Source organism: Agelaius phoeniceus, chromosome 21 (assembly GCF_051311805.1).
Source record: "Agelaius phoeniceus isolate bAgePho1 chromosome 21, bAgePho1.hap1, whole genome shotgun sequence".
NCBI classification, from domain to species: domain Eukaryota; kingdom Metazoa; phylum Chordata; class Aves; order Passeriformes; family Icteridae; genus Agelaius; species Agelaius phoeniceus.
In genome coordinates this window covers 7,206,181-7,232,430 of record NC_135285.1, presented here as the reverse complement: position 1 = coordinate 7,232,430, position 26,250 = coordinate 7,206,181, and the positions used below count along the sequence as shown (strand labels likewise).

The 26,250-nt window shown below is 48.4% G+C and overlaps 1 protein-coding gene across 6 annotated transcripts in view; it reads left to right on the top strand.

Annotated features, from left to right (window-relative positions):
- Positions 1-26,250, top strand: part of RAPGEF1 (Rap guanine nucleotide exchange factor 1) — an 84,913-nt gene that overhangs the window by 49,725 nt on the left and 8,938 nt on the right. The window contains exons 10-16 of one of the 6 annotated variants that reach the window (XM_077189035.1): positions 4,548-4,750; positions 7,250-7,405; positions 16,645-16,926; positions 18,204-18,296; positions 19,861-19,949; positions 21,181-21,292; positions 22,897-22,972. In XM_077189035.1, coding sequence (XP_077045150.1) covers positions 4,548-4,750; positions 7,250-7,405; positions 16,645-16,926; positions 18,204-18,296; positions 19,861-19,949; positions 21,181-21,292; positions 22,897-22,972 — 1,011 coding nt within the window. Of the gene's footprint in view, positions 1-4,547; positions 4,751-7,246; positions 7,406-16,644; positions 16,927-18,203; positions 18,297-19,860; positions 19,950-21,180; positions 21,293-22,896; positions 22,973-26,250 lie in introns of all 6 variants that reach the window. The other 5 variants (XM_077189034.1, XM_077189037.1, XM_077189036.1 and 2 more) reach the window with 5 other exon arrangements.

Genomic DNA, 26,250 nt, shown 5'->3' with positions numbered 1-26,250 from the left:
TGTGTCATTAAGCCCCATGTCTTTGTTTTCTGATATCACACAAGATGCCAAAGGGTTGACAACAAGTTTAAAAGCAATCTGCATTATTGCTTGAGCACAACTTTAACCTCAGTACCAAGACCTTGTGTGAATTTTCTTTGTTGGATTAGAGTTAATTGTAATCTGGCACTATCAGAAATTTTGTGAGTATTGATCAGATTGCACTGTTAGGAGAGGTAGGAGCTGTTACCTAATGTGTTGTCAACTCTGATGATTTGATAAAGTATCCTTGCTGCAAAACTTGTAGGTAGTCCAGGGGCTGATACCCAACCACTGCAAATTTTTTAGTTGCATTTGTGTGACACTGAGAACTTGTTTAAGGTTGTTTTTACTCCACAGTATTATCACACCATGGATTTGTGGTTGCTAAGTTTTACTTTTTCAGCATTTAAAAGGCCAGTCAAACATTACTCAGGCTCTGTGGTGACACCCAGGATATTTTTTGCCCAGAGGCTGATGCATGTAGATGTTCTTGTGTAATCACACAGGGCTGCTTCCAGAACCTCAGCAAGCTCCTGGGAGCTGGAGAAGATGCATGGATTTGTTAAAAAAAAAAAAACAACACAGATAGGACTTGGTTGTAGTGCCTTTGTTGTGGGTCATCTTTTGGTAGCTGGCAGTAAGTGTTGCAGCAGAGACACTGATGGTCTTTATTGGTAATACACAGAAGATCTGCTTGAGTTAACCTTGTGCATTGCTGTGAGCTGTGCTCAGAGGGACCTCCAAGAGTTGACTTCTGTATAATTTACACAGAGGAGTGATAGGGCTTTTAGTCTGGCATGAGTTATGGTTATTTTACTGTGCTGTAAGAGCACATGTTACTGTGCTAAGGGCAAATTACTCCAGACTTCTGCTTGAGCACCAGCACTGTGCTCCTGCTGAACGAGACACAGACCCAGAACAGCTTCTGCCATTAAGAGCCCAGAGTCAGAAATAACAAGATCCTTTCCCCAAACAGCTTGGAAACTACTGGTGAGGCATTTATTCATGTTTCCCTCCCTGTCAGTGGGAACAAAACACAGCCTGGTGCCCAGTGAGCAGCTGGTATTTAACTGCAGGAGCCACGCTGAGGGCAGGCTGGGCTTAGCCAGCGGATAATGCCAGCTCTGTGAGGAGCAGCTCTCCTCCCAGGGGTGACAGCAACCACTGCCTCATTGACCTTGACTTCTGCTGTGTGCTATAGCTTAAGAATGTCCATTATTTTGGCTCTTGCCCATGCACACAAATCTGTGGTGCCTGTGCAGGGCCCAGGGTCGGGTTGGGCTGTCAGGGAGCCCTCCAGGGGGATGCTGGTGTGCCTCACCTTATTGCAGGTGTACCTCACCTTATTGCAGCTGTGCCTTAGTGCTGATCCTCTCCTAATAACCCCTTTGGACTCCAGCAGCCCCTGGTCCTCTCCTGCAGGTGAGTGTTGCTTCCAGGAGAGCTGGCCCTGGGAGAGCAGCACCTGTGACTTCTGCCATATGGGCAGAGCTGGTGTGTGCTGGAAATCCCTGAGCAGCTTTAGCTCCTTCAGAAATGACAGTCAAGGCACTGCAAGCAGATTGTTGGGAAGGTGTTCTAGCCTCAGTCTGAGATTTCATGGTTTTTTTAAATTTCACATATTTTCTGTCTGGGTTAAGAACTGACATAAACTGGGCATGTGGTGGGAGAGGTTTCTCTCTCACGCCTCCTTTTCTCCTGGGGTGCTGCCTTGAGACTGTCACTCCACCCCAGCTGCTCACTGGGGAGCTGCAGCCCCCATCCCTCCCTCTGCACAGTCGCTGCAGGGCGTGCAGCCTGAGCTGAGCTGCTGATGTAATTTCCCATCTGCTTTTAAATTTCTGCCTTGTTAAAAACCACAGTGGAGAGGGGGAGAGAGGACCCTTTGCAATCAGGAGCCATGGGAGTGCTCTTGCTCTTTTACTCTCCTGTTCGAGATTGGCAGGATTTTAATGATGCCTGTTTTGATTTGCACTCTGCAGTGCCAGGTTTGTATTTCACCATCCCAACTGCTTTTCACTTTGCCTAAAAACAAAGATGACAAAGTAGAGGCAGAGACATGCTCACCTGCCCAGGACCAGTTGTAACAAGCCAGGCAGGGGAGCTGCCATGACAATGGGATGCATTAGCCCCATAAAGAGCTGAGATAAAAGAGCTCTTCATTATTCCCTTGCAGATTGAGTTAAGGCAGATTGAGCATTCAGGCTCACTGCCCTGAGCTGCAGTGATTTAATTTTGCACAAATGTCTGATGTGATGCCCTTTTCACCAACACTTCTGAGCTGTGGTGTCACTGCAGAGTTTGGGGCTGTTCCAGGAGCTCACAGCTCTGATCCCCAGTGGTGTCTGCAGTTCTGGGTGTTCAGTGAAGCCCTGATTCTGTAGGTGACTCAGCACCAAGGGTTGGTCTGGATTCAGCAGTGGCTGCTGCATTGTGCCAGCACTGCCAGGCCTGCCTTCTTGGCTTTTGTCCTGCTCACTTGATGAGCTCTCAAAATGTGGTCTTTCCCTCGAGCTCCTGTCCTCTGCATTTCTGCAAGGGTTCCTGATCCTCAGTTCAGTTTTGCTGCTAGAGAAATATCTTTCATCAGCCTTCTTTAGATCTTGTCTCCTGAAGTTGTTTTGTGATACCAGGGCATTTTCCAGGGCACAGGAGCACCTTAGCCAACTGAATCACTGATACTTGAAAAGACTATTTTAGCAATTCTGTATTTCCTGCACCACCACCATGATTCCAAATGAGACAGTAATTCCAGAACATGCTTCTATTCACTGTGAGGTGGTGCTGGGAAGGAGCAGGGAGTGTGAGGGAGGAAGAGGAGCAAGGGTCGGGTGGCAGGGAGAGCTGGAGGTCAGAATTGCAGCAGCCCTGGCCGAGCTGTGCAGGACAGGCTGTACTGCAGGACATGGACAGGTTGTGCACTGGCAGGACTGTGGGGTCACAGGGTGGGGACAGCTGGAGCTACTGGTCAGGATTGGAGTCCATCAGCTCCATTTCCTGTGCTCCCATTGCTCCAACCTGGTTTGTTGTTTTTTTTTTTTCATTATTTCTTTTTTTTCTTTATTCTATTTTTTGGAAGGTGGTTATAATTCTTTTGGGGAAGGGCAGATGTGTTAGCTCCCTTTCTAAATGGACTTTAAAATATTAGAGGAAATCTGAAAAAAAGGGGCCCAAGGCAGGTGCAAAGCAGCTCCTTCCTGCTGACACATTTGCAGGGCTGTATCCTGTTTGAAGGCTGGCCCAGGGGTCTGCCTTGGCAGGTGAACAGAGGACTTTGCCTTGCAGCCAGTGTGGGAACCAACTTCATGATGTGCAAATCCTGCATTGTGCTCGTTGTATTTATAGCTTTCACTGAAGTCATCCACTCCTTTCAGCTGTACAACTGAAATGCCAGCAGAAGATGAAAAATTGCCACCAAATGACCAGATTTACAAAAAGCAACAACTGCTTGTTTATCAGGAGGAAGGGAGGGATGCTCACAGTGCCTTGTGCATGACAGCATGTTTACAAGAAGGCCTGGGTTAGTCCTTCCCATGACACTGAAATACATCTGTTTCTCCTGCTCAAAGGTGTACAGAAAGGGGTTTTTTTCTTTGTTTTCTATTATTCAGTACACTTCTAATCCTTAATAATGGGGGTAAGTTTGTAGTAGTCTTTCTATGGCACTGGATGTCATCCTCCCCCTCCAACACTAAAATATTGCAGCAGTAACTAATCCTCTGTCAGAGCTGCCCAGGCTCACCTGTGTGGGCTTTTTTAATAGATTTTGGAAGGAATATTTTACAGATGGAAAGGTCCTCTAGACAAGGTTTGATCCTGTTTAACATTTCTGTTGAGCCACATCTCACAAAAGCTTGCGAATCAGTTGAATTTGAAAACTGGAGATGGTAAGTTGCTTTAAAAAGGGATGGGAGCAAAGGGTGTTGGATTTGGGCTGAGGAGGTAGGAACACGTGGTCAGTGGCACTTTTAGAAGTGTTTTGTAAGTATTTTGTGCCAGGATTGGCAGTGGCATTTAAAGAGCTGGGGGAGAGGCACAGCCAGGCTCACAGGTAGGTGTTCTCTGATAACAGTTTCATCAGCTTGCTAGAATGGAGAAACACTGTATGCCTGCTGGTTCTAGAAATCTTACTGACTGCAGACATGAGACTTACTGTAGGCACAAGAATTATTACAGATTTATTGTCAGGATTGCATTGTTACACTCCTAAAAAGCAGATTGACACTATTCTGGGTTTTTGGTGACTTCGGGCATTAGCTGTTGAGGAATATTCTCAGAATTACCATGAATGACGTGAGGATTTGGGCTAAGCATCAGTGAAAGAGACTTCTCAAGTGGCTGTTTGGAGATCTCACTGGTTCCAGAGCTGTGTTTGTGGTCTGGGATGGTGTTTGCTGTGTGCTGGCTGGCAGGATGGAGATCTGGATTTGCAAGGTGCATGGCAGCAAGGACAAACAGCTTCCTGCTGACCCTCAGCTGGGGTGTGCAGAGCAGGACAGTGAGTGCCACCTCTCTTTGCCTTGCAGTGATGGCCTACATGCAGTTTGTGGAAGACTACTCAGAGCCACAGCCCTCCATGTTCTACCAGACCCCTCAGAACGAGCACATCTACCAGAAGAAGAACAAGTACCTCAGGGAAGTCTATGGGATCAATGACTCCTTCACCAGCTCAGACCCCCCTCAAGATCTGGCACCTCCTCCTGCTCTCCCACCCAAGCAGAGGCAGCTGGTGAGTGACACCCCAGGGACACCTGGCAGGGCCAGCTCAGCTCTCCCTGCTCCTGGTTCTGGCAGGCAGAGGTGGTGGGAGGATGTCTCACTGCTCTTCCCACATCGTGCTCCTTGGCAGCTTGTGAATGTGGCTTTAGGCATTTTGCATTCTGTGAAGTTTTGCTGCTTTCCAACCCCACGTTCAGACCGTTCCCTATAAGCTTTGAAAGTCCTAAAATGCCCTAAAAATGAACCATTTGTCTTGCACATGGCAGGGCTGAATCTGTGCCAGGCTTGTGTAACAACAACTGCTTGGAAGATTTTGACACACTGAGCAGCACTATTCTCAAGAGATTGCTGCACTGTTGTTCCCACTGCTGTTTTGAAACTGGTGTCAGAGATGCCACCAATAATAACTGAGCAGAATAACTGCTGGTCTGTTATTTGCACAGACCTTTGGTACAGCCACCTCTTCACTCTGCGTGTTTCCTTCACCTTAGTCCCCTTGTGTGAGTCAGGATTTTACCTGTTTCTCAGAGCTCTGCTGGCCCCCCAGGCTGTTTCCACATCCACATGTGTGTGGGTGCTGGGTTTAACAGCACAGAAAGGGCCATTTTCCACGTGGGGGATGAAATCCTGATCTCACTGATGGCAGCAGCAGTTTTGTTTCCGACCTCAGTGGAGGGTGGGATTTTGTCCCATTTCCTTTTAAGGGTTTTCCTTTCATTTCTTTTCTCTTTCTTTTTTTCCCAACTCCAACTTAAGGTATTTTGATTATATTAATAATCTTATTTGTTCTGTTTAAAAAAAAAATAAATTATTTTGTTCTGATGTAGCTCACTTAAATTGGCCATGGCATTTACGAAATGGGAGGAAGTGTGGGAGCAGAGCCATGAACTTACCACTGTGAGGGTGACTCTTGCAATATTTCTTCATGTTGTATGTGCTAAAGTTTGACTGTCCCAGAGTGTTACTTTTTGACTCTAATTTTGGGATTTGCATAACTACATTCCTGTGATGCAAGTAGAGTCCTAAAAAGATAAAGTGACATTTTTGGCTAAGCTGAGCTGAATATTATTATTATTATTATTATTATTATTATTATTATTATTATTATTATTATTATTATTATTATTATTATTATGTTTGTGGGGACAAGACTTTAAATGCTGGCATCCCATTTGCTTTGCAGGGACACTAAAGAGTCTACAGGACTCATCTCCTGAGGTTCAGGCAGTTCTCCAGGGTCTGTGGTCCCCATCAGTGTGACCCTTGCACTGTCACTTGTACCTTGCAGTCCCTTGCCTGCCTTCCCCTCCTGGAGGTGGCTGCACTTCAGGGGTGTTTCTAGAGGTGGCTTGGGCTGCACAGTCATGATCAGAGTTTGCAGAGCACAGATTTACTGCAGCCATTGTGCAGAAGGGAAATTCTGCTCCTGTCCTGAATTTGATGGCTGAAGCAAAGCATTTCTTTGCTTCCCTTTAATCATTTTCTGGACAGCCAAGATGTCACTGCTTTGCCTGCTGGCCATTCTTGTCATTTTACAAGCTGATACCATCAAGGTGTTGCTTGCAGTTCCCCTGAAGCAAAGGTTTCTTCAAGTGCAGCCTCCCACCCTTCATCTCTCCTTTGGGAAAGAGGTGCAAGCAGGTGATGGCTTATTCAACAGTCCCTTAAAAGCCCCCAGACTCTTGTTCCTCTGCTCCTGCTGCCCTGGGAGATGTTGATTTGGCTAATCAAATGGGCATCAGCTGCTCTAGCAGCAGCAAGTTTTGCTGGATGGACTCTTCTGTAATATAATAATGAGGAAGTCCTTTCTTGTCAGCTTCAGATCTTAATCAAAAACAAGATTGTGTGTTTACATTGCATGTTTTATTCAACAAGTCTGAGAAAGCCTGAATATACCTTATCCTCTCTCAGTCTCCTTGCCATAGGGAAATTCAGGAGAAATTCCTTGCAGGCTTTGTCACTTACAGTGTAACAGCTGCCTCCTGTGCAAATGATTATTATTTGAACTGGACAGAGAAATGGCAGGATGTCACTGTCACCCAGTCTCACAGCAGTACCAGTGAGGATCCATGGCTCACACTGGAGAGGCCAAATTCCCAGTGTGCAGGTTGCCAGAAAAAAAAAACCCAGGAATGTGCAAGAACTGTGTGCTAAGAACTGTGTGCTTAGAGCCAGTTCCTCCTGTGGGTGTGTGTCCCCACGGCAAGGGGACAAAAGGGCAGCCAGGAGCAGCTGTCCAGGGTGAGCAGGGAGGGGGAGGCAGGAGTTCACATTTAAGGGATTTGTGAAACAAAGAAGATTTAAATTGTGATTTTTGCCGTGCCTCTTGAGCTCAAGAAAGGCATATTGGTGTGTCTGGCTCTGATGAGCTGTATGAATAGCTGTTTGTTTAGCCAGCCATTATATGCATTGTTTTACAGTTAGCATTTCTTGCCCTTTATTCATCGCCTTTTCTGTGCTCTCTTTCTCTGTGTCTTGTGTCTCCTGCTTTCTCCCCCTTCCTCAGCAGGCCTCCTATGCTGCCTCTTCTTTCTCCTCTGTCTCCTACTGTGTCCAGCAACCTAAAGTGCCCTTCAGCCCCGAGGACTGCGGTGCCACTCAGGGCCTCACTATGTCAGTCTCTAACTCCTTTCTCAGCAGGCACAGCTCCTTTCCTGTGCACTCGGTGAGTTCTGAGTTCTGCAACACGTGGGTATTGTCTGACTGCTCTGCCAATTCCCTGCTTGGCCTCTCAGGTGAACCTGGAGGTTCCTTTGGGGGCTTTGGAACTCCTCCTGTAGTCACCAGCCAGGTGGGAGAAACGGTGTGTAAATCTGCCCAGGTGTAACTCACTCTGCCCAGGTGTAACTCACTCTGCCCAGGTGTAACTCACTCTCACCAGGTGTAACTCTGCCCAGGTGTAACTCTCACCAAGTGTAACTCTGCCCAGGTGTAACTCACTCTCACCAGGTGTAACTCTGCCCAGGTGTAACTCTCACCAAGTGTAACTCTCACCAAGTGTAAATCCCACCAGGTGAAAATCTTGCTGAGATTTACACTTTTCACCAAGTGAAGCCAGGGGAGGTGTATCTCTCTCCACGTTGTCATTTGTAGCAGGGGACTGAGGAAGGAGAGCTGGCCTGTGTGCCCAGGCACACTCCTGTGACCTCTGTGTGCCCCAGGCGGCACGGTGGAGCTGCAAAGTCTTTTTGTCCCATTGCATGATGCCACTGATGTGGATGAGTCAATTAAAGGCTGCTGTGTGAGCCTGGCCTTGGGAGAAATAACAAGATGCTGTCCTGAAATCCATGGATTTAATCAAAGATGTGGAACAGGGGCTGCAGCTCCTTTATTTATTTTTTTCTAGAAAACAGCCTCTGCTAGATCTTCCATCTCATTTTTGCCTGTCTGCTTCTCTTCACATCTCCCTGGTCCCAAACAAGCTCAGTTTGCTTGTATGATTTGCTGATGGATGAGCAGGGTTTTCTCTCCTACAGCACTTGTGAGCAGCCTGAAGAGAAAATGGCAGGAGGAGCTGGAAATCATTTAAATCAAAATAGTATTAGAGCACTGCTTAAATCTCTGATCAGCTGCTTAAATTAAATTGTAGTAATAACGAAGTGTTAACATAATGAAATTGAATTCAACCATGGGATTCCACCAGCTCATCAGTGTGGGGCTCATTTTCATGTAAAACTATGTGGTTATGCTCTGATTGCCATGTGGTGACAACTGAGAATACACTATTTTTTGACAGTGACCTGGATGTTTAGTAAATTAGGCTTCTTCTGGAGAAGAAATTATCAGACAAGACTTGAGAAGATTCCGAAGTGTTCAATTAGTTTAATATTAAATGTTTGAAAACAGTATCCTCCCACTGTGCCACTGCTATCTTCCCATTTCAGCACTTACTCATTCTTTAAAAATTAGTGATAATCACTGGTCCAAAGAAGAAGAAAAGTATTCAAGTGCTTTACAAGTAGAGCTACTTCACAAGCCATGAATGAAAGCTTATGAGAGCAGTATCACAGCTTTGCTGCACAGATGAAAAGGCTGAGGGGTGGCAAGGTTCGTGTTGGCATAAATTTGTGGTAAACAGTTCTAAAATTTGAAGTAAAAGTCCTGAATTGTACAGCTCTCTTACCTGGTAGTGGTCCTTGCTAGCAAAACATGGAACTGTAGGACTAGATAAAAGTGCTTGACTATTTTTGATTTAATTGGGAAGCTATAAATATGACTCTATAATGTTCTAAAAATACGTGGGCACTTTGATTTTAAAAAGTGTCCTTGTTGGATTAAATGGTTACTACCTATTAAATTGCTCTGACCCATTCTCATCTTACTTTGGACTACATTACTGTGAATATATTATTTTAAGAAATGTTGAAACTTCATTAAAATATCCTTACTCATTTTTGCAAGGATTTGGTGAGGGATAAAATAAATGGCTGGAGCATGAGGAACAATGAGAACAATGAGACAGGGCACTGTCAAATGAAATAAGCTGAATTAAAAATGGTGATTTTTCCATTAGTACCTTTAAATTAGGATAATTCATAGTTTCTCATTATCTGGTCTATTTTTTCACAGCCAAAAATGAGATTTTCACTATGAAAGTGTCTCTTTGAGCTGCAAATGTCCTTTCAGCTACCAGTGTCCTTACATGCATCATAATTGACCCATGTAATACCATAACCACAGTTTATCCTGTTTCCCCTATCCCTAATAAGACAGAGATGTGAAACAGCTGTGGGGGTTTGGATCCCTCCCCGGGGTGACACCCACTGTCCATCAGCCCTGGGAGGAGCAGAGCCCCTCCTGCAATCTGCCCCAGGAGGTTTCATCAATGGATGCCACCAGCTGCACCAGGAGCACTTCAGCCTGCTGCTCTGCTCCTCATGTCCTCTTGTCTTCATTTCTCCTCTGCCCCTAGAGAAAGGGCACTCAAGTGAGCACTGGTGAAAAATAAAACTGGCAAAAATCAGCATTATCTGCCACCAGCCCCAGTGAGGAGTCAGTGCCAGGGAGAGAACACCTTGCAGACACTGCCAGCTGAGCACTTGGCCTCTTTTGTACCCAGATAGCAGCAGTGGCTATCAGATCTCCTAAAATTATATGTTTCCTACATAAATTGTTATTCATTCTGCACAGGAAGCAAAAACCTCTTTGGATCAATACCAGGAAGTCCGAGCTGCTAAACTCGCTGGCTGTCCCCTGCCCCAGTGTCAGCAAGGCCCTGCAAGTGGAGCCAGTTGTCAGAAAGTGCCCTGTGCTTTTTTCCCTTCCCTGGAGACTGGCTCGGGAGGGCACAGGAGTCACTCCCAGGGAGGACCTGTCCCTGTCCCTGTCCCTGTCCCCATCTGTTCCCGTGCCAGGGGCAGGGAGGCCGAGCCAGCGCCGCGCTCTGCTTGTGATCCCCTTAGCTCCGTGTTCCAGGTGAAGGATCAGTGCCTTACTCCTGATTTACATGGCTTAACAAGACTGTTTTCAAACAGCAGAAAAGAGGTGAAGCTGTTCAGAGCATCTTTTAATTTTTAATGGATGAATTTTTCTACAGCCCTGACTCCTCTCTCTCCAGTCAGCACTGCAGGGGCTGCTGCAGCCCAGCTGCCACCACTGCTCTGTCAGCCCACTCACTAATTGTGCTTCTCCCTCCTTTGCAGGAAATTGTGTCAGAGGTAATGGCTTTTACTGGATAGGGGCAGATCTTGAGCAACTGGATCAGACCTCATAGGTTTGGCAAGTTGAGCTGTTTTTTATCCCAGTCTGACTCGTGTCTGGCCTCTGTGCCAGCAGGGCTTGTGTTGGTGGTGTGGGCTGGTGCTTTAAGGAACTGCATCATGTTCCCCATCCCATGGACAGCTGAGCCATTGAACCCCACACTGGGGGAACAGCTGGATTGTGCTGTCAGAAATCATTCAGGGGATTCCCACCTCTTTTGGAAGTAGTTAGCAGTGGGGAAGGAGGTTTGCAACAAGAAGCATCATCCTTGGTTGTGGTTGGCAGTAGTTTCTGTCTGGCTGATCACCTCTCTCCCTTCTTGTGAGCACAGGGCTGCTCTCCCTTGGTTTAATCAGTCCTTGTGCTGTTTGCCTGGAAATGGGTGGGCAGGTATCCCAGCAGCAGCAATAATCAGATCTTGAAATCTCATTACTTCCTGGCAGCTGGAGAACTCTGCACTGGTAGAGGAAATATCCAGTGAAGATAAATCCACTGCTGCCCATCCACCCTTGGTGACTGCAGAAACTCCTGTGGAAGCTTTTCCTCACTGAAACAAGGAGCAGTTGTATCTCCAAGGCATGTACATGCCAGTAGTGGAAATTTGGCTGCATCCTTCATCCTGGAGAAATAAGTTGCCTTTCTCAAAACGTTGGGGTTTTTTCTTATGTTTTCTTTTTAATTAAGGAACATTTCCAGTAATTTACCATTACCCAATTGGCTGTCAGGTTCCAGCAGAAGGCGCAAGTGATTTCCTTATGAAAGCTCCAGTTCAGTGCTTCTGTTCTCACTTGTTCTCACCATTCTTGAGCAAATTGAGCAAGTGCACAGAAAATTCACAGCAACTGTTCTTCTTTCTTGTGTGTGTGCTAACGTATGTTCAGGAAAAGGGGGGTCAGATCAGTGATTAAAGGCGTGCATGACGCAGCCATGTGCTTCCCACGTTTTCCCTGCCTGGTTCCCATTCCTGGAGCTCACTCCCAGCCTGCAGCACACACCAGGCTCTGCCCTCAGCAGAATCTGAGCCCTTTTCATCCACATGGTGAGAGCCTCAGTCAGGCCATGGCTGGGAAGTCATAATGTGTTTGCTCGTTTCTGTCCTGAGGTTTTCACTCCTTAATTTGGAGCAGAGGGAAGGGGGATTGAAAAGATTTGCATCCCTTTAACCAGCTGCTCTGACTTAGGTATTGTTTTGCCTTTCCTGTTTAGCATTCCTTCTGTGTTTGTGTTCATTTCCACTGCCTGTGGCAGGCTTGGACATTGGTATTAATAGTGCTGTTGCCTGCTGGCATCACCGGATCCTCTGGGGTGGTGAAAACCACTTCCCCTGGGGGTTTACACATTTTCCTTGCAGTTGGAACACTGCAGGTCTCTGTAGGTCTTTCTGACCAGTCCCATGTTGTCTTCATAGGCCACACACCCCCTGTTTTTTGTGTGACTGATCTTTGAGAAGTCTTGTCTTGGTCTCCAGACTCTGTTTGTTCCAGATCTGCCATCTTGATCTGGGGGCTTTGTCCACAAGCTAAAGAGTTGATGTTGGAGGTGCAACTGAATTGAATTCTGATATTTTCCAAAGAGGGGTGCATGACAGTATAGTTAATAAATCTTTCAAATGTTTTCTTCCCCTGCTGCCCCCTTATTTGTTCTGTTGCAAAGATGTGCAGGAATCTCTCCTCCACAAGGAAAAGTTTGTGTTTTCTTGTGCAGAAGCCAGGAGACACAAGAAGTCCCATCCATCCCTGTACTGTGCTAACCATCAGTTAAAACCAGGGAGGTCAGCTCTGCAGCCAGGTCAGAGGCCTTGCTGAGAAACATTCCAGCCTGAGGAGTTGCTGCCTTTCCTGTGGCAGTGCTTGAAGCCATTCTGTTGGCAGCTTGTGTTTCCAGCCATTCATTGCAGGAGCATTTCCTTCCTCATTAGCAAAAGTACCTGGAAGCCCAGCATTGTGTTATGAGATAGGAAGTCTTTTCAAATAGTTGTCTGTGCAATTATATTCTTAAGGTCTAATGACTTTGCAACACCCAGTATTTTGTGAACATAATTCTGTACTGTTACAATTTGGGCATCCAGTTCTGGCACGCTGCCCACATAGTTCCCTTAATAACATTAGCAGGGGAGATCTAAAAGATTGATCCTTTCCTCTGATAGCTTCATACTTTGGGAGTCTGATGCTCTACCTGATCTGGGAGTGTGTGGCAGGATGGCAGATTAATTTGGCAGAAGTCCATAGGGTAACTGAGAAGGCTGTGCTTAAAAGGTAAAGGCTGTGTCTGCTGATGCTGCAGATGCTCTGTCAGCCATGTAATTGAATTCAGCTTTGGATTTGGGCTGGAGGCTGCTGTAACTTGGAACCACTGACTCTCTGCATATATACCCCTGTCTGCCTGTTAGCTGTGGTCAGCCATGCCTAGTGAGTGTGAAGAAGCATCTCTCCTGAAATAAGTTTTCATAGAAAAAAGTGCTTATCTCCTTTCATCTAATCCAAATAAACAGCCAGAATGTCACTGACCTTTGGGACATCCTGGAACAAGGCTTCTAATGATGGAAAGCTGTTCTGAAATATTCACAGTTGCAAAAAATCAAAGGCAGCAAATTGAAAAGGTTGAAAGATGCTGTTTCTGGGAGACCTCTGTGTCACAGTGTGTGGTAAATGTTCAGGGTTTGCTTCCTGCTGCTCCCAGGAGATGAGACTGCTCCCAGGCTCAAAGCTGGCTTTGTGCAAGCACTTCCCAAGTGGCAGAGATGTTTTTTTAAAAACCACTGCACTGGTGAGAGGAGAGGGAGCTCCCTCTTCTCCCTGTCTTGGCCATTTGCTGTTACAGGTCAGAGTTATTCATGCTGGGAGCTTCTTCTGCTCCTGTGGTGGGAGCTGGCAGTGTGGGCAGAGTTTGGATACAGGAGAGCATCCTTTCCCTGTTTTGTAGCTTTCCCAGAAATCACCTCAGTTAAACCAGAGCCATGGGGTAGGAGGTTGTGTCTGTGGAGCCATAACTGACTGTGACCCTGCAGGAAACCTCTGAGGAGCTGATGAAAGCAAGCACTGATTTGTTTCCAAGATAAACTCTTGCCTCTTGGGGGGGAGCACTAAAGGGTGGCTTGTTTCCTTGTGACAGTTGTGTTGAATGGACCATCCCCTCCCCAAAAAAGTATTTATTTTAGAGGATGACAAGGCTTCCAGGAGATGGGCAACACCCAGATCCCATGGAAGCCATGGCTGGAATTCCTGGGGCAGCTGCTGGCTGGGCTGGGTCAGACTGGGGAGCAGCAGGAATGGGTGCCATATGGACATCATTTCCACTGCAGGGTGGGTTTTTTTCCCTTTGAAAAGTATGCTTCACTCTTGGCTCTTGTCCCAGCACGGCTGCATAGCTGGAATTCCAGAGCTGCTTGCAGGCTCCGGAGGAAGGAGGGGGCTCCCTGGCTCCCTTTCTACAAGATGCAACTTTACAACAAGATTGGAAGTTGAGAGCAGGCTGACTAATTAATGCCAGCACACCAAAGGCTTCTCTGCACTGTTCCCTTTGTTAACAGCATGCTGAGAGCCTGTCTGCATCCTTAAATGATTGTTCACGGATCACATAATGAAGATTAATGCATTTTCATGGGTACCTGGGCCTTAAGCTGGCATTCTCAACATATCTCATGCCAAGAAGTTGTTCTGAAGGTGTATTATGAGACCAGGGAGAGAGAAACATACAGTGATTGTCAATACTGACTTATCTGCATTCAGACTTCTAAAATTTCTTCAATGTTATGTTATATTTCGGTCTAAATTGCCTTCAAATTAGGATTAATGTGTGTGAAACTCCTCGAGGCAGGAGCTGTGCAAATGTCCCTGCCCCAGAAGCAGTAACTCATGTCCCTGGGCTGCTGGTCCAGGCTGCAGGCAGGGGAGCAGAGCCTGCCCTGAGCTAACCCTGCCAGCACCTCACGCAGGGCTTGTCCCAGAGTGACTTGGCTCAGCACAGTCATTTCCTTTCACTGCTGCCCTGCGTGAGCTCCACTGCTGCTTTGCAAAGCCTGCCTTTTCCTCTGGGTTCAGCAGGTCAGGGACAAAGCCCCCTGGACCTCCTGGGTGGAAGATGTCCATCAAGTACAGAGTGAAGGACGGCGTGTGCCGCCCGTGTCATGTGGGTGCAGGAAATCCAGCAATGGGGGAGCTGGCACAGAGCTTCTCCTGGAGCTCATTATTTCCTCTCAAAGCATCTTCTTATCAGCACAGCAGTTTTTTGAGTGCTTTCTCGAGCTGTTGAGCAGTGGTTTGGGGTCTAGGCTGGGACTTGGGGTGATCATTGGAATATTAGTGCCAGTGAGATCATGAAATACCAGGCAGGCAGAATGAATCTGCTGAGCCAAGGTGATGTCATGAGCCCGGCGTCTTACGAGGGATTTAGTGGTTTGTGCCATGCAAGTGAAAATGAATAAATGTAGAGCATTTATCCAGGCAGAAAGTAAATACAGAGATTAGACTTGTCATTGTTACTGAGGCAGCTCCAAAAGCTGACAGTGTCCCTGGAGCCAGCGCTGCTCATCCGGAAAGAAATGGGCAGGAAGAGAGAGGAGCCTGTCCTAGAGCCAGTCTCCTTTTAGCCACAGGCACATGGAGGGGATTTGCATTTTAATTATTTTTCAGTAGTCTTTTAAGCTCTCTTTCCAAAGCATCCCCCTCCTCTCCTCTGTATTATGGCCTGCAATTTGTTTTGGGCCCTGAGAATACACCCGGAGCACTGCTGGACTCCACGCAAGGCACAAGGCACAGGCACTCAAGGATTAAGGTGGTGGAAGGTAAAGCCTAATCATTGACCTTTACATTTCCTTTCCTTTGTAGTGGAAAAGCTTTTTTGACCAGGCCTCTGGCCTGAGGCTGTTATCAGTTTAGATTTTTAAGCCCACATCTTTCCTAGGTAGAAACAAAAATACCACTGCTGAGCTGGGTGCTGCTGCTGGGGCTCAGGTGATGGACTAAGCTTTGCTTTTTCTTACCTGCTCAACTCTCCTGAGAAAATGTAGCCTGAATTCTCCAATTCCTGCCTTTGATTCCTTTTCTTTTTACACCACAGTGTTGTCAGTTTTCAGCCTGGTTTGAGCAAATTGTGTCAGTGCTTCTTGAGAGCTCTGTACTGCACTGTCCTGCAGCAGATCCCTCAACGGAGCAGCACCACAAGTGTGTTCCAGCCTGGGGTTTTTTTGGATGGTGTGTTTCTTCTTTCAGTCCACTTGACTATGACCAGCTTTGCAAGTTTTAAAATAAACTCCTCTCCAGCAGATTTAGCTTTTTTTTTTTTTTTAATGGTAGTCAGCTTTGTTTTGGACTTACCCTGATGGCAAATCTTACTAGCACCAGATGTTAAAAGACAGAGGGTTGCTCTTGTTTTTCTTGGCACAATATATTCCCACTGCACCCTGTTTAATATTATCTGAACAGTAATCTGATGATTAGGAGAGATAGTGAAATAAAGCTTTACGCAGATGATCTCTTTTCATCTCTTCAGCTGATTCTTCAAGGCACTGCATTAAAGGATTGGTTTGATAAGGAATTCATCACTCCTGAGGGCAATTACCATTTTTGCTCCCTGTTTTTCACGAATGGGAAGGAGTAGCAGCATAATCTCCTTTATCCTTCAGTGTAACTTTGAAGGCAGTATCCAGCCACTCCTCCCTGGGAGCTGTGTGTTCTGGAACAGACTTGACACAGTAGCTGTTAAATTATAGGGCTGGAGCAAAAAGCATCTTAAATTTGGATCCTGTGGAAAATCCCAGAAAAGCAATAAGCACTTGAAGTAGTTTTCTCTATGTAGATACTTCCAGCATGCTCAGAGTTGTGCTTTCTGTGTGCCTTCACATCCTTTCCTCCACTCAGATGATTTCAGGGTCACTGCTTTAGCAGTTCTGAGCTATCCAGGTTTTCCCCTGCCTAGCAAAGGCTGGATACCTGCAGCTCACACCTTGTTGCTCACTTTCCCTCTGTGAGATGAGCAGCCAGGCTGCTGTTGGTGCAAGAGCAGCCAGGGAAAGCCTGGCTGATGTATCCCAGGTAGCAATTCCTGCTCTAGTGCGTGGATGGTGAAATAGTGCTGCCTGTGTTAGAAATGCCTTGTGCTGTCACTGCTATGCTGCTGCCAATCTAATTACTTTTTCTTTTGTCTGTCTCTTTCCTTTCCCCATTTTCCTTGGTTTTTTTTGTGTTGTGTCTCTGCATCCTGCAGTACAAATCTGTGTTTAGGTCCTACTCCCAGGACTTTGTGCCTCACAACCAAGTCTCCATACCTCCTTTCCTCTCTTCTACCTCCTCCTCCTGCTCCACTCCACCTTTTCCACCCGTCCATCTGTCCCAGAGCCCCGACCTAGCGGTGCCCGCTGCAGCCAGCCAGTCACCCAGCACTGTGGATGTGCCAAACTCCTCTTCTCAGGAGAGCAGCTTTAATGGGAATGCTCCTGTCTGCCTTCCTTCTGAAACCTCTTTCACTGATTCTCTCCAGACGCCTTCGGTGAGACCATCCAAAGAGATGATAACGCACCTTCACGCAAGGCTGCCTTTGTTTGTTGGGGTTTTTCTTTCAAGGAAAATGTCTCTTGTATTAATACATGCTAAATTGTGGTCTAGTCTGGTTTCCAAATGTGTGTGGATTGAAGAGAGGAAATTTCATATAAAAGCGGCTAGAAAAAAAAAGGACAGCCTCAGCGGGTTTTAGAAAATGTTACACAGATATAGGAAACACGAAATGTCAAATGCTGGTGAAGGGGAGAGTTGGCTGTAGCTTCCTGCAATTGTAAGATAAAGCTGAGGGAGGTAAAGGAGTGTTTTGTGAGGTTGGTAGTTACTAAATGCAGGCTCCTAACAGCAGTTCACATCCTGCAGTTGCCACCTGCTCCCTCCTGAGTCACCAGGAGCAGTGGGTCCAGTCCAGCTCTGTCTCTCCTGTGCATAAAACCTATTGTTCTCTCCAGGTTCCTGCTCTTCCCAGTTCCCATCAGCCCCAGCTGTGTGCTTGGTGGCAGGTTGTCACATGTTGGTGAAGTGAGGCTAACACTGCTCCCACTCTGCTAGTTTGAGTCCCAGATCCCTTTGCACATCACTGAGCAGGTCTGTCCATTACAAATACTTTTTTGAACACCTCATTTTCAAGACAGTTCCTCTTTCGTCTGCTGCAAAGCCGAGAGTTGATGGGATTAGAGCTGTCAGCACAGGGCATGCTAGTGCTGCCTCTCTGCCAAGTTTGGAAGAGGGTCACTGATTACAGAGTAAATGTGCAGCTTTTCACGCTTTGGATGTGACCTTGCTTTGCATCTTCCTTGCACCGGGTCTGTTTTATATCCCAGAAGGCCTCGAGTTTGGTTTATTCTGGCCTGGTGGGTCTAGTCCATGCTTGTAGCCTAGTTTGGGGGATACCTTTGATGCCTGTGGGGCTGAGGGCTGGTCTGCACTCAGCAGGACTGCCCTGGCTAGGACAGGAGCTCTGTGTCCAGCTCTGAACATTCTGCTTCCAGCACCTTGAAATCCACCTTGGCACTCTCACCTGGAGCCCAGAGCTCTTGCAAAGCAGAGCCTGCTGCTGCCCAGGGCCTCCAGGATAGTCCTCCAGAGCCAGAAACAATGATCCCCAGGATGGTGCAGCCTCAGTGGCTGCTGTTGGCCACAGAGACAGAGAACAGCTCGAGGGAGGTGACAGCAGCTGCCAGGGCAGTTCTGCTCCCTGCTTCTGTCTGCCACAAAGCGCTGGTGGGGGGCACCATCACGTATTTCCTTTCATCCTGTCTCCCTCAGAGTGAAAACGCCAGTGAGGAGGCTGGTGAGGGTGAATATGTCAATCTGTATTCCTCTGGCCAGAGCAACGGGGAACTCCCAGGCTCTGAAGGAGTAAGTAACAGCCCGAGAGGCCCGGGAGGGGCTGCCCTGCCCGGTGCATGCCGACTGCACGGGGCTCCTCTGCACACCCTGTCTGTCCCTCTGCTTGCCCACTGCTGGCTGCAGGGCTGGGGGCCCTCTTGGTGCAGGTGCAGAGCAGGAGATGCTGTTGGGGTGACGCTGAGCCCTGGCAGGAGTCAGGGATGGCTCCTCCTGCCGCGCTGTTTGCGCTTCGCTGCTGTTCAGAGCTGCTTGCGTGAAGTTCCCTTGCAGAGAGCTGCACCCTGAGCCATCCTGGGGCCACATCTTTTCTTGTAACTGCTTTGCCTTCCCTATTTTAATATAGAAAGCCTTCTGCACTAAATACTTATTTTTTCCTTCACTGTTTGGTTGCAGAGTAAATGATTGATATAGCATTGTACTCACACGATGTTTCTTCCTTTACCCAAGCCTTGTATCTTAGATATTTCCTAGAGCAGCCAGGGCGTTTTCCATTCCAGGGAGGTCCCATCTTCCTGTTGGGTCATAGGAAACTGGCAGCAGTGCATGGTGATCCTTTTGCCTGCCCTCCCCTTGGAAGGCACATCTCCTGCAGGATGTCTCCAGGACCTTTATCCACGGTGGTGTTAAATACGCCGAGAGATAGTGCTCCCATCACTTCCCCTCAGGAGACACATCTGGGCAGGCCCATCCTTTTGGGCAGCTCTGAGCAGATTCTCAACTTTGAAGCAAAGGGCTTTACAGATAGAGTCTGGAAAAATCCTGCGGACCCCAAGAAAGCCAGGCTCAGCAGGGTGTTTCCATGCTAGGTGGATAGCATGGATGTGCTTTCAGTCCTGTCTCTTCACTAGGTTTGCATTTCCAAGCTTCACTCTGCATGATGTTAAATAATTCTGAACTCTGACACTTTTGGATTAATATTCCCATTTGCTGTTCATGGCTATTTGTCTCCTTAATAAATGGCTAATTTAAAATGCTGTATCTTTGCTCTGAGCTCTCTACCTGCTGTTCCGTGCCGCGGGTTCAGCTGGTTCTGCTTTTTTGCATTAGCCTCATTTCCACAGCCCTGAGTCGTGGAGTGGAAACCTTGCATCATTGCAAAACCTCTTCTGATGGGAGAGGAGGGAGGTAGGGAGCAGTGAGCATCCACCCCCTGAGGCAGGGGGGCTGTGGTCAGGAGGGGAACTGAAACTGGAGAGCTTAGAGCTGATTGTGTCTGTTTGGATTAAAGCAGGAGGCAAAGTGTATTTCAACAGGAAGGGCTGGAGGAAAAATAAAAGGTCATGAGAGGGTTAAAATCCAAGACAACAGCTGACTTATGTTGTAACTTTCAGCATCATTTCACAACGTTAAAAGCAAACAGTACTAATTACACTAGTCTCCAGAGATGGTCCCAAATTTCCTGTCTGATTAACTTCTGTGTTTTCCTGGCATTTGGCATTAACTTGCATCAATCTTTAACTGCTCTGTAGGAATTTACAGTAAAGGGCCATTTAGAGGCAGGCAGACTGTAAATGCAAGGCTGGCTGGGCTCAAGGACCCCGTGTAATGATGAAAAACTTCTTTCTCTTGGCAGGAGTCTCCCCCTGTCAAAGATGGCCACTCCAAAGACTCGGCTGTGAACAGCAGTGCCATGGGGAAGGAGGGCAAAGATGGTGCTGAAAGGTGAGCCTTGACCCCTGGTGTCCTCCTTCCAGGTTCAAAGGGTGCAGAGCCCCAACATCCCCTCTGCCAAACCATCCTCGGGGCTGCCTGGTGTGCCCTAACCCTCCTTCGTGTTGTCTAAACTTCTGAGCCCACTTTTTTTGCACAGCCAGTGCCTGGTGGGATCCTGCTGAACGAGGAGAACCCTGGCAGGATTTCCTTGCTGAGCTCAAGGAGCCCATGGGGTTAATGCAGCCTGTGTTGGCATCCTCAGTCCATCTCAGGGGCTGTGCTGTCCCTGACACTGGCTGCTCCCTCCTGCTTCCAGGGAAATGTGTGAAAAGAGTCTGTCTTGCTGTTTGGAATAGTCTTCCAGAGGGAAATTTCTTCCTAACCCTGCTAGTTAGAGGCTGGCTGAGGCCCTGGAGCAGGAGGCTTTCTATCCCTCCTAATGCTCTTAGCTGTCATTTGCCTATGTAAATGAAGAGGTGCAAGCTGTAACAGATGGGCTTCAGGAGGAGTGGAGTGAGTGCTTCCCTGCTGCTCGAGATTGCTCTGCAATTGCATTTCTAAAGCAAAAACAGAGAACAGCAGTTGATTTGTGTGTGACAGTCAACTTCCCTCCCCCATTTTCCTGCAGTTGGTTTGAGGGTTTTCATCCCTGCAGTGAAGGAGACAACACAAGAGTGCTCTGCAGAGCTCACTATCTGCCCAAAGTACTGACTGGTGGATTTTGGCCTGGGGAAAGCCACGAGCAACATAAGTACTTCGGTTTTGGTTTTTTTAGAAATACAAGCACAGAGAGGATATGTCCTGGCACAAGAGTACCAGCCTTTGGGGGTAGGAATGACCAAAAAAAAATGGTCATGATTTTCTGCTCTATTTTCCTGCAGCACAAGAGGCTGCCATCTCCCCTTGTCTCAGCACAAGGGGTCATGAACTGACTAAGATGTGTATGAGGAGAGCGTGCTCAGTCTCTGTACACTTGAGGAAGGGCTTAGATTTGTGTGCACTAAAAATTTGGTGGATTAAGGAGACATGGAAGTGTGTACTTATAGTAAAATCCTGTCTGCCAGAAATGCAGACAGACAAGTGTTCAGTCCTAAAGGTTTATCTTTCTCCTTTTCAAGAGATGCACAAAACAACAGAGTTAGAGAGAGACATTTGGGCTTGTTTGCAAAAGATTTACCTCCAGGGTGTCTGTGTACTCACTGTCATTTGATGAAGGGTATTTCCCTTTTCTTTGTCACAGGCAGCCACAGTCACCAGATGCTTTGGAATCATCACAGCTGGAGGAAGAGGTGGATGAGCTGTCCCTTATTGACCACAGTGAAATCATGTCCAGATTAACACTGAAGCAAGAGGTAGGTGCATTCAGGGTTTGTTTTCATACTCTTTTGGTTTACTCTGAGTTGAAATCTGATTCTCTGTGTGCAAAACAAGGCATCAGCTTTTATTAGATAGGAAAAACTAGGTTGCAGCAGAAGTGGGGTGTGTGTGTGAAGGCTGCTGTTTAAGTATGAGATGGTGGTACAGGCAGGGAGCACCAGCAATGAGTGAGGCTTTAACAAAAGGTGAGATGTCTCCCTAAAAACCAGCACATCCTGTGCCCTTTTCCCAGTCTGCCCCTTCCCACCTCTTCAGCCTCTGACAGTGTGAAATGAATCACCTGAGAGCCTGAGCACAATCCATGCAGGGGTGGGTGATGGTGCTGGCCTTTCTCTCTGAGGGCAGGTGAATGAGCAGGACATGATGTTAGTGATGTGGAAAAGCAGCCACAGGAGTTGTTTCTGGGTTTGAGAAATGGCTTTGTGTCTGGCCCTGGGTGCACTCCCAGCCAGATTTGCTCACTGTGCTCCTGAGCTGCCTGTGCCATGCAGCTGGAGGGAACCTGCAGCCTTGTGAAGCTTGCAGACTGTCAGGGGGCTTGGCTGGAAAACAGAGAGAATGGATCATTCACTGGCACTTCAGGGGTGTTCTCTGGTCAGCTGAGATGTGCAGCAGAGAGTGAGAAGCTTTTACATGTTCTCTAAGTAGTATTTCATGAGTCTTGCCAGAGGGTCACCTGAAAAATTCACATCTTACACAGAGCTGCTCCATGGCTGTAATCCATGTTTCACTGTTTTGCACATTGAAATGATAAAGACATTCCTAAGGGAAGCCAGACACAACTCCAGCCTCCTCTGACTGATTGTTTCCTTTAAAAAACATACAAAAATCAGTGATTTCTGAACATTTGGGATTAGCAGATCTGTGTCTTAGTGTCCTTTTTCTTTCTTTTCTTTTTGATCTACATGTTTGAAGCAGTATAGAGCTGTCACTGGGAGCTGCTTCCTGCAGTGTGTGAACTGCTGGCTGAGTGGTGGATCAGTTTTGCATATTTTGAGTTATGAGATGCAGTAGCTAGAAGAAAGATGTGTTTTAGAGAGTGGTAATGCAGGGGTCAAGCAATTAGCAGGGCTGTTTTCTTCTGCCAGTTATTGGATCATTTCAGGTGACCTCTGGCCAAATGGCCCCAGATTAGGGAATTAACTGCTGGGTTTTGATGTTCCAGGAGCATGCAAGTTGAATGCATGACCTCCCACCCCAGAGCCACTGTGCTACGTGATCCTGCACTCTGAGACAGTTCACACAGTGCTGCTGCCCTGCTAATGGTCTTCTGGGAGGATTTGTGGCATTTCTGCTCATTCTCCTCTGGGCAGAAGGTTCAGCCTTCCCTGAGCTCCACAACCTGGCCTTAGGGAGACCCTGAGTAAGGATCAGCCCAGCTCCTCATGTGGGGCTCCAAATGCTCATTGCAGATTCCAGGATTATCCCAGCACTGAAGTCCATGTCCCAGCTTGTGCTGCCAGCAGTGCCAGGAACATTTTGTGTGCTGCCAGTTGTTGCTGAGCTGGAATCTCAGCAATGTTAAACCAGGCCTAAGGGAGCTTGGGCTGTGCCTAACGTGGTTGTGTTGCCATTGCAGGGGGATGATGGGCCAGATGTCCGTGGTGGATCTGGAGACATTCTCTTGGTGCACGCCACAGAGACCGACAGGAAAGGTAGGTGGGGCAGCCTGGCACAGCCTGGCACAGCCTGGCACGGCCTGGCACGGCCTGACACGGCCTGGCACAGCCTGGCACGGCCTGCATGGCCTGGCACAGCCTGACACGGCCTGACACGGCCTGGCACGGCCTGCACGGCCTGGCACGGCCTGCACGGCTTGGCACAGCCAGCACGGCCTGGCACAGCCTGCACGGCCTGGCACAGCCTGGCACAGCCTGCACAGCCTGGCACAGCTTGGCACAGCCTGGCACAGCCTGCACAGCATGGCATGGCCTGGCACGGCCTGCACAGCCTGGCACGGCTTGTCACGGCCTGGCACAGCCTGCACGGCCTGGCACAGCCTGGCACAGCCTGGCACGGCCTGCACGGCCTGCACAGCGTGGCACGGCCTGGCACAGCCTGGCACGGCCTGGCACGGCCTGCACAGCCTGGCACAGCTTGGCACGGCCTGGCACAGCTTGGCACGGCCTGCACGGCCTGGCACGGCCTGCACAGCCTGGCACAGCCTGGCACAGCCTGGCACGGCCCGGCACGGCCCGGCACAGCCCGGCACAGCCTGCACGGCCTGGCACAGCCTGCACGGCCTGGCACAGCCTGGCACAGCCTGCATGGCCTGGCACGGCCTGGCACAGCCTGGCACGGCTCTGGCTGCCTCTCCTCTGCCCCAGGGCCACTGACAGCTGGGCTGGGGGAGTCTGCAGGGATCCTCTGAGCCTGGGGGGTTGTGTTTATCTCTGGGAGATGGAGGTCAGCTGGATAAGCCCCTGGTGGTTCCATTTAGCAGCAGGGATGGGATTAACTCCCCCCAGCCCTTGCCTGGATCTGGAGGATGAGGCACAGCAGTGACAGTGCTGTGTTGTGTCCCTGCAGTTGTGACCAGCCTGCTGTGCATGGATCTTGTTTCCAGAGTTGCTCCTTGTCCTTTGAATTTCAGGGCAGCGGTGATGTGGGAGTTATGGAATGGTTGTTGCATCAAAGCAGGAAAAAAGGGATATTGGTTTGGGTCTAATGCAGTACCCATGGGCACTGGGAGGCTGCCCAGGTGCTGCTCTGCTGACACTCTGTATTTTCAGTTTCCTGTGCCACCTCCTGTCCCACTCTGTACCACTTGTGTCCTGGCAGCCACCCAGACCAGTTCAGAGAGGGAATCCACAGTACAAAGGAGATGTGGAGGAGGAGAAGGGCACATTAGCAACCCTGAGCTCCAGATTTGTTAAAACCCCTCTTCATCTGTCCAAACCCAGGCACCACACACATGAAGCAGCTCCTTTCCAAGACCTGTGGCAAAGACAGCCTTTGCAGTGTTTCCAGAGAGTGATTTGAACCTGCCAAACACATTTGTGCTGATGGCCTTAACCAGGATTGATCTCCTTATCTCCTGGGAGGCAAAGCCCTAACCCTCTGAATCGCTCAGTGCTCAGTTTAGAGGTTGATAGTCAAAGGGGAAATACCTTTCATGTACATTTTTAAATGACAGGGGGTTTACTGTGGCATAAGATGTTTGCAATTACTTACCAGCACCATTCAGCTAGCCAGAAAATCCTTCCCCTGACAGCTGTGTTTCCCAGTCTGCATGGGCATAGAATGCAGGCAGAAAGGACCAAAGTTAGGAACACACCAGAGAGGAGGAAGCAGTTGATTGTGCCAAGGCTGGAAATGTATGTTAAAAAAACAGTCTAAATGAGATGGTGGAAATACCCCTTATAAACATGCAGAAAGTGGGATAGAGAAACTGCTCTGTTCTCTGGAACAAGCATCACAACCAAAAACTCCCCTGCTGTTCCTGCTGAAAGACAGCTGCTGGGTAAGGGGTGAGTGCTGGACCTCCAGTTCATGAACAGGGGGCTCTGAGGGCTCTGCAGGCAGTGGGGTGAGAGCTGTGCAAAACCTTTCAGAGCTGGGAGAAGCCAGAGCAGGATTTAATGTGCCCAGTGGTGCAGCTGTGCAGAGCTGGGTGGAGGAGCTGGGGCAGGCGACAGTTCCAGTGCCTGAGCTCAGCCTGCCAAGGCAGAGCTGAATGGAGCACAGAGGAATTTGTGCTATGCTAACCCTCTGCTTGGGTGACTGAGAGGGTTAATGAATTAAGCTTACAATGAGAAGAATTCCAGGCTTGTAAATCAATCAGCCAAACGGCACAGAGGGGTAGAGTTAAGAGGCTTTCCTTTAAAGATGAATTTCTTGGCAGCTTCAAGTGCCAGAGCAGACCAGCTGTATTACCTCACGTTGCCTTTTGGGCAGATGGGAACCCAGAATAAATGTAACTCCACGCCCTGCTGCATGATGCTTCTTGTCCATTTGAGTTTCTGAAAAAGCTAAATGGCATAAGGAATAAAGAGAGACTTGTGGTCTTCAGGAATAAAATCCCTGGTCAGTTAAGTGCTCACAGCCAGACACACTTGCTGTGAGTGCAGGGTTAGAGCTGGACAAAGCCTGGTGTTGTCTGTAACCCAGAGGCAGCAGCACTCCCTGATTTCAGGGCAGGAGGAAGGTGAGGCTCCTGCCAAGGGAAGCACTGCAGGTAGAGAGGCAGAGCTCTCCCTCTGTGCCCTGCTCCTTCCACCTCCCAGCAGTGGCTGTTACAGCACGTGGCTGTGGGGTGATGCCAGTTCTGGCTGGAACAAGCCCTGCATGTACAGCCCAGCCTGGGCAGGCACAGCAGGAGCTCTTGCTCTGTCTGTCCCTGGTGCTGTGCTCCTGGCAGGGGCAGGGAGCCATCCCCTGCACACCCTGCTGCCCTGCCCCTGCTCTGTGCTGCCACTAGTGCCTAATGCTCCCATTTTGGCACTCCTGTCCACAGGGATCAGGCACTGGCACTGCAAGTGCTCTGCAGTCTTCACCTGACGTCTGCATTCCAGTTTGCAATTTGTGCTTTCTTCAAATTCCATCCTCTGTGCCCATGATAATGCCCAGAGCCTTTGCAATTCCAGGTGAATCAGCACAGGCTGTGTGCACCACATCTCTGTTGAGGCAGCATCAGTTTTTGCAGTGCAATTTGCTTTTCTTTTGGCTGGAAATAATCTTCTATTTACACTGTCCTGGGATGGATTTCCTGGAACTCAGCAAGGGCAGAGGATCTGCAGCACCACAGCATGTGTTGAAACACGTGTGTTCCTCATTGGGAGGGCAGAGTGACCTGCCTGAGCACCAAAGGCAGAGCAGGCATCACCTGTTGCCATCAGATCTTCTTTTTTAAGCATCCCCAAGGTCTGAACGATGTTTTTCTGTGACATGTTATTGATAGCTCCTGTCCCACAAGCAGGTGTTTTTCACTGAC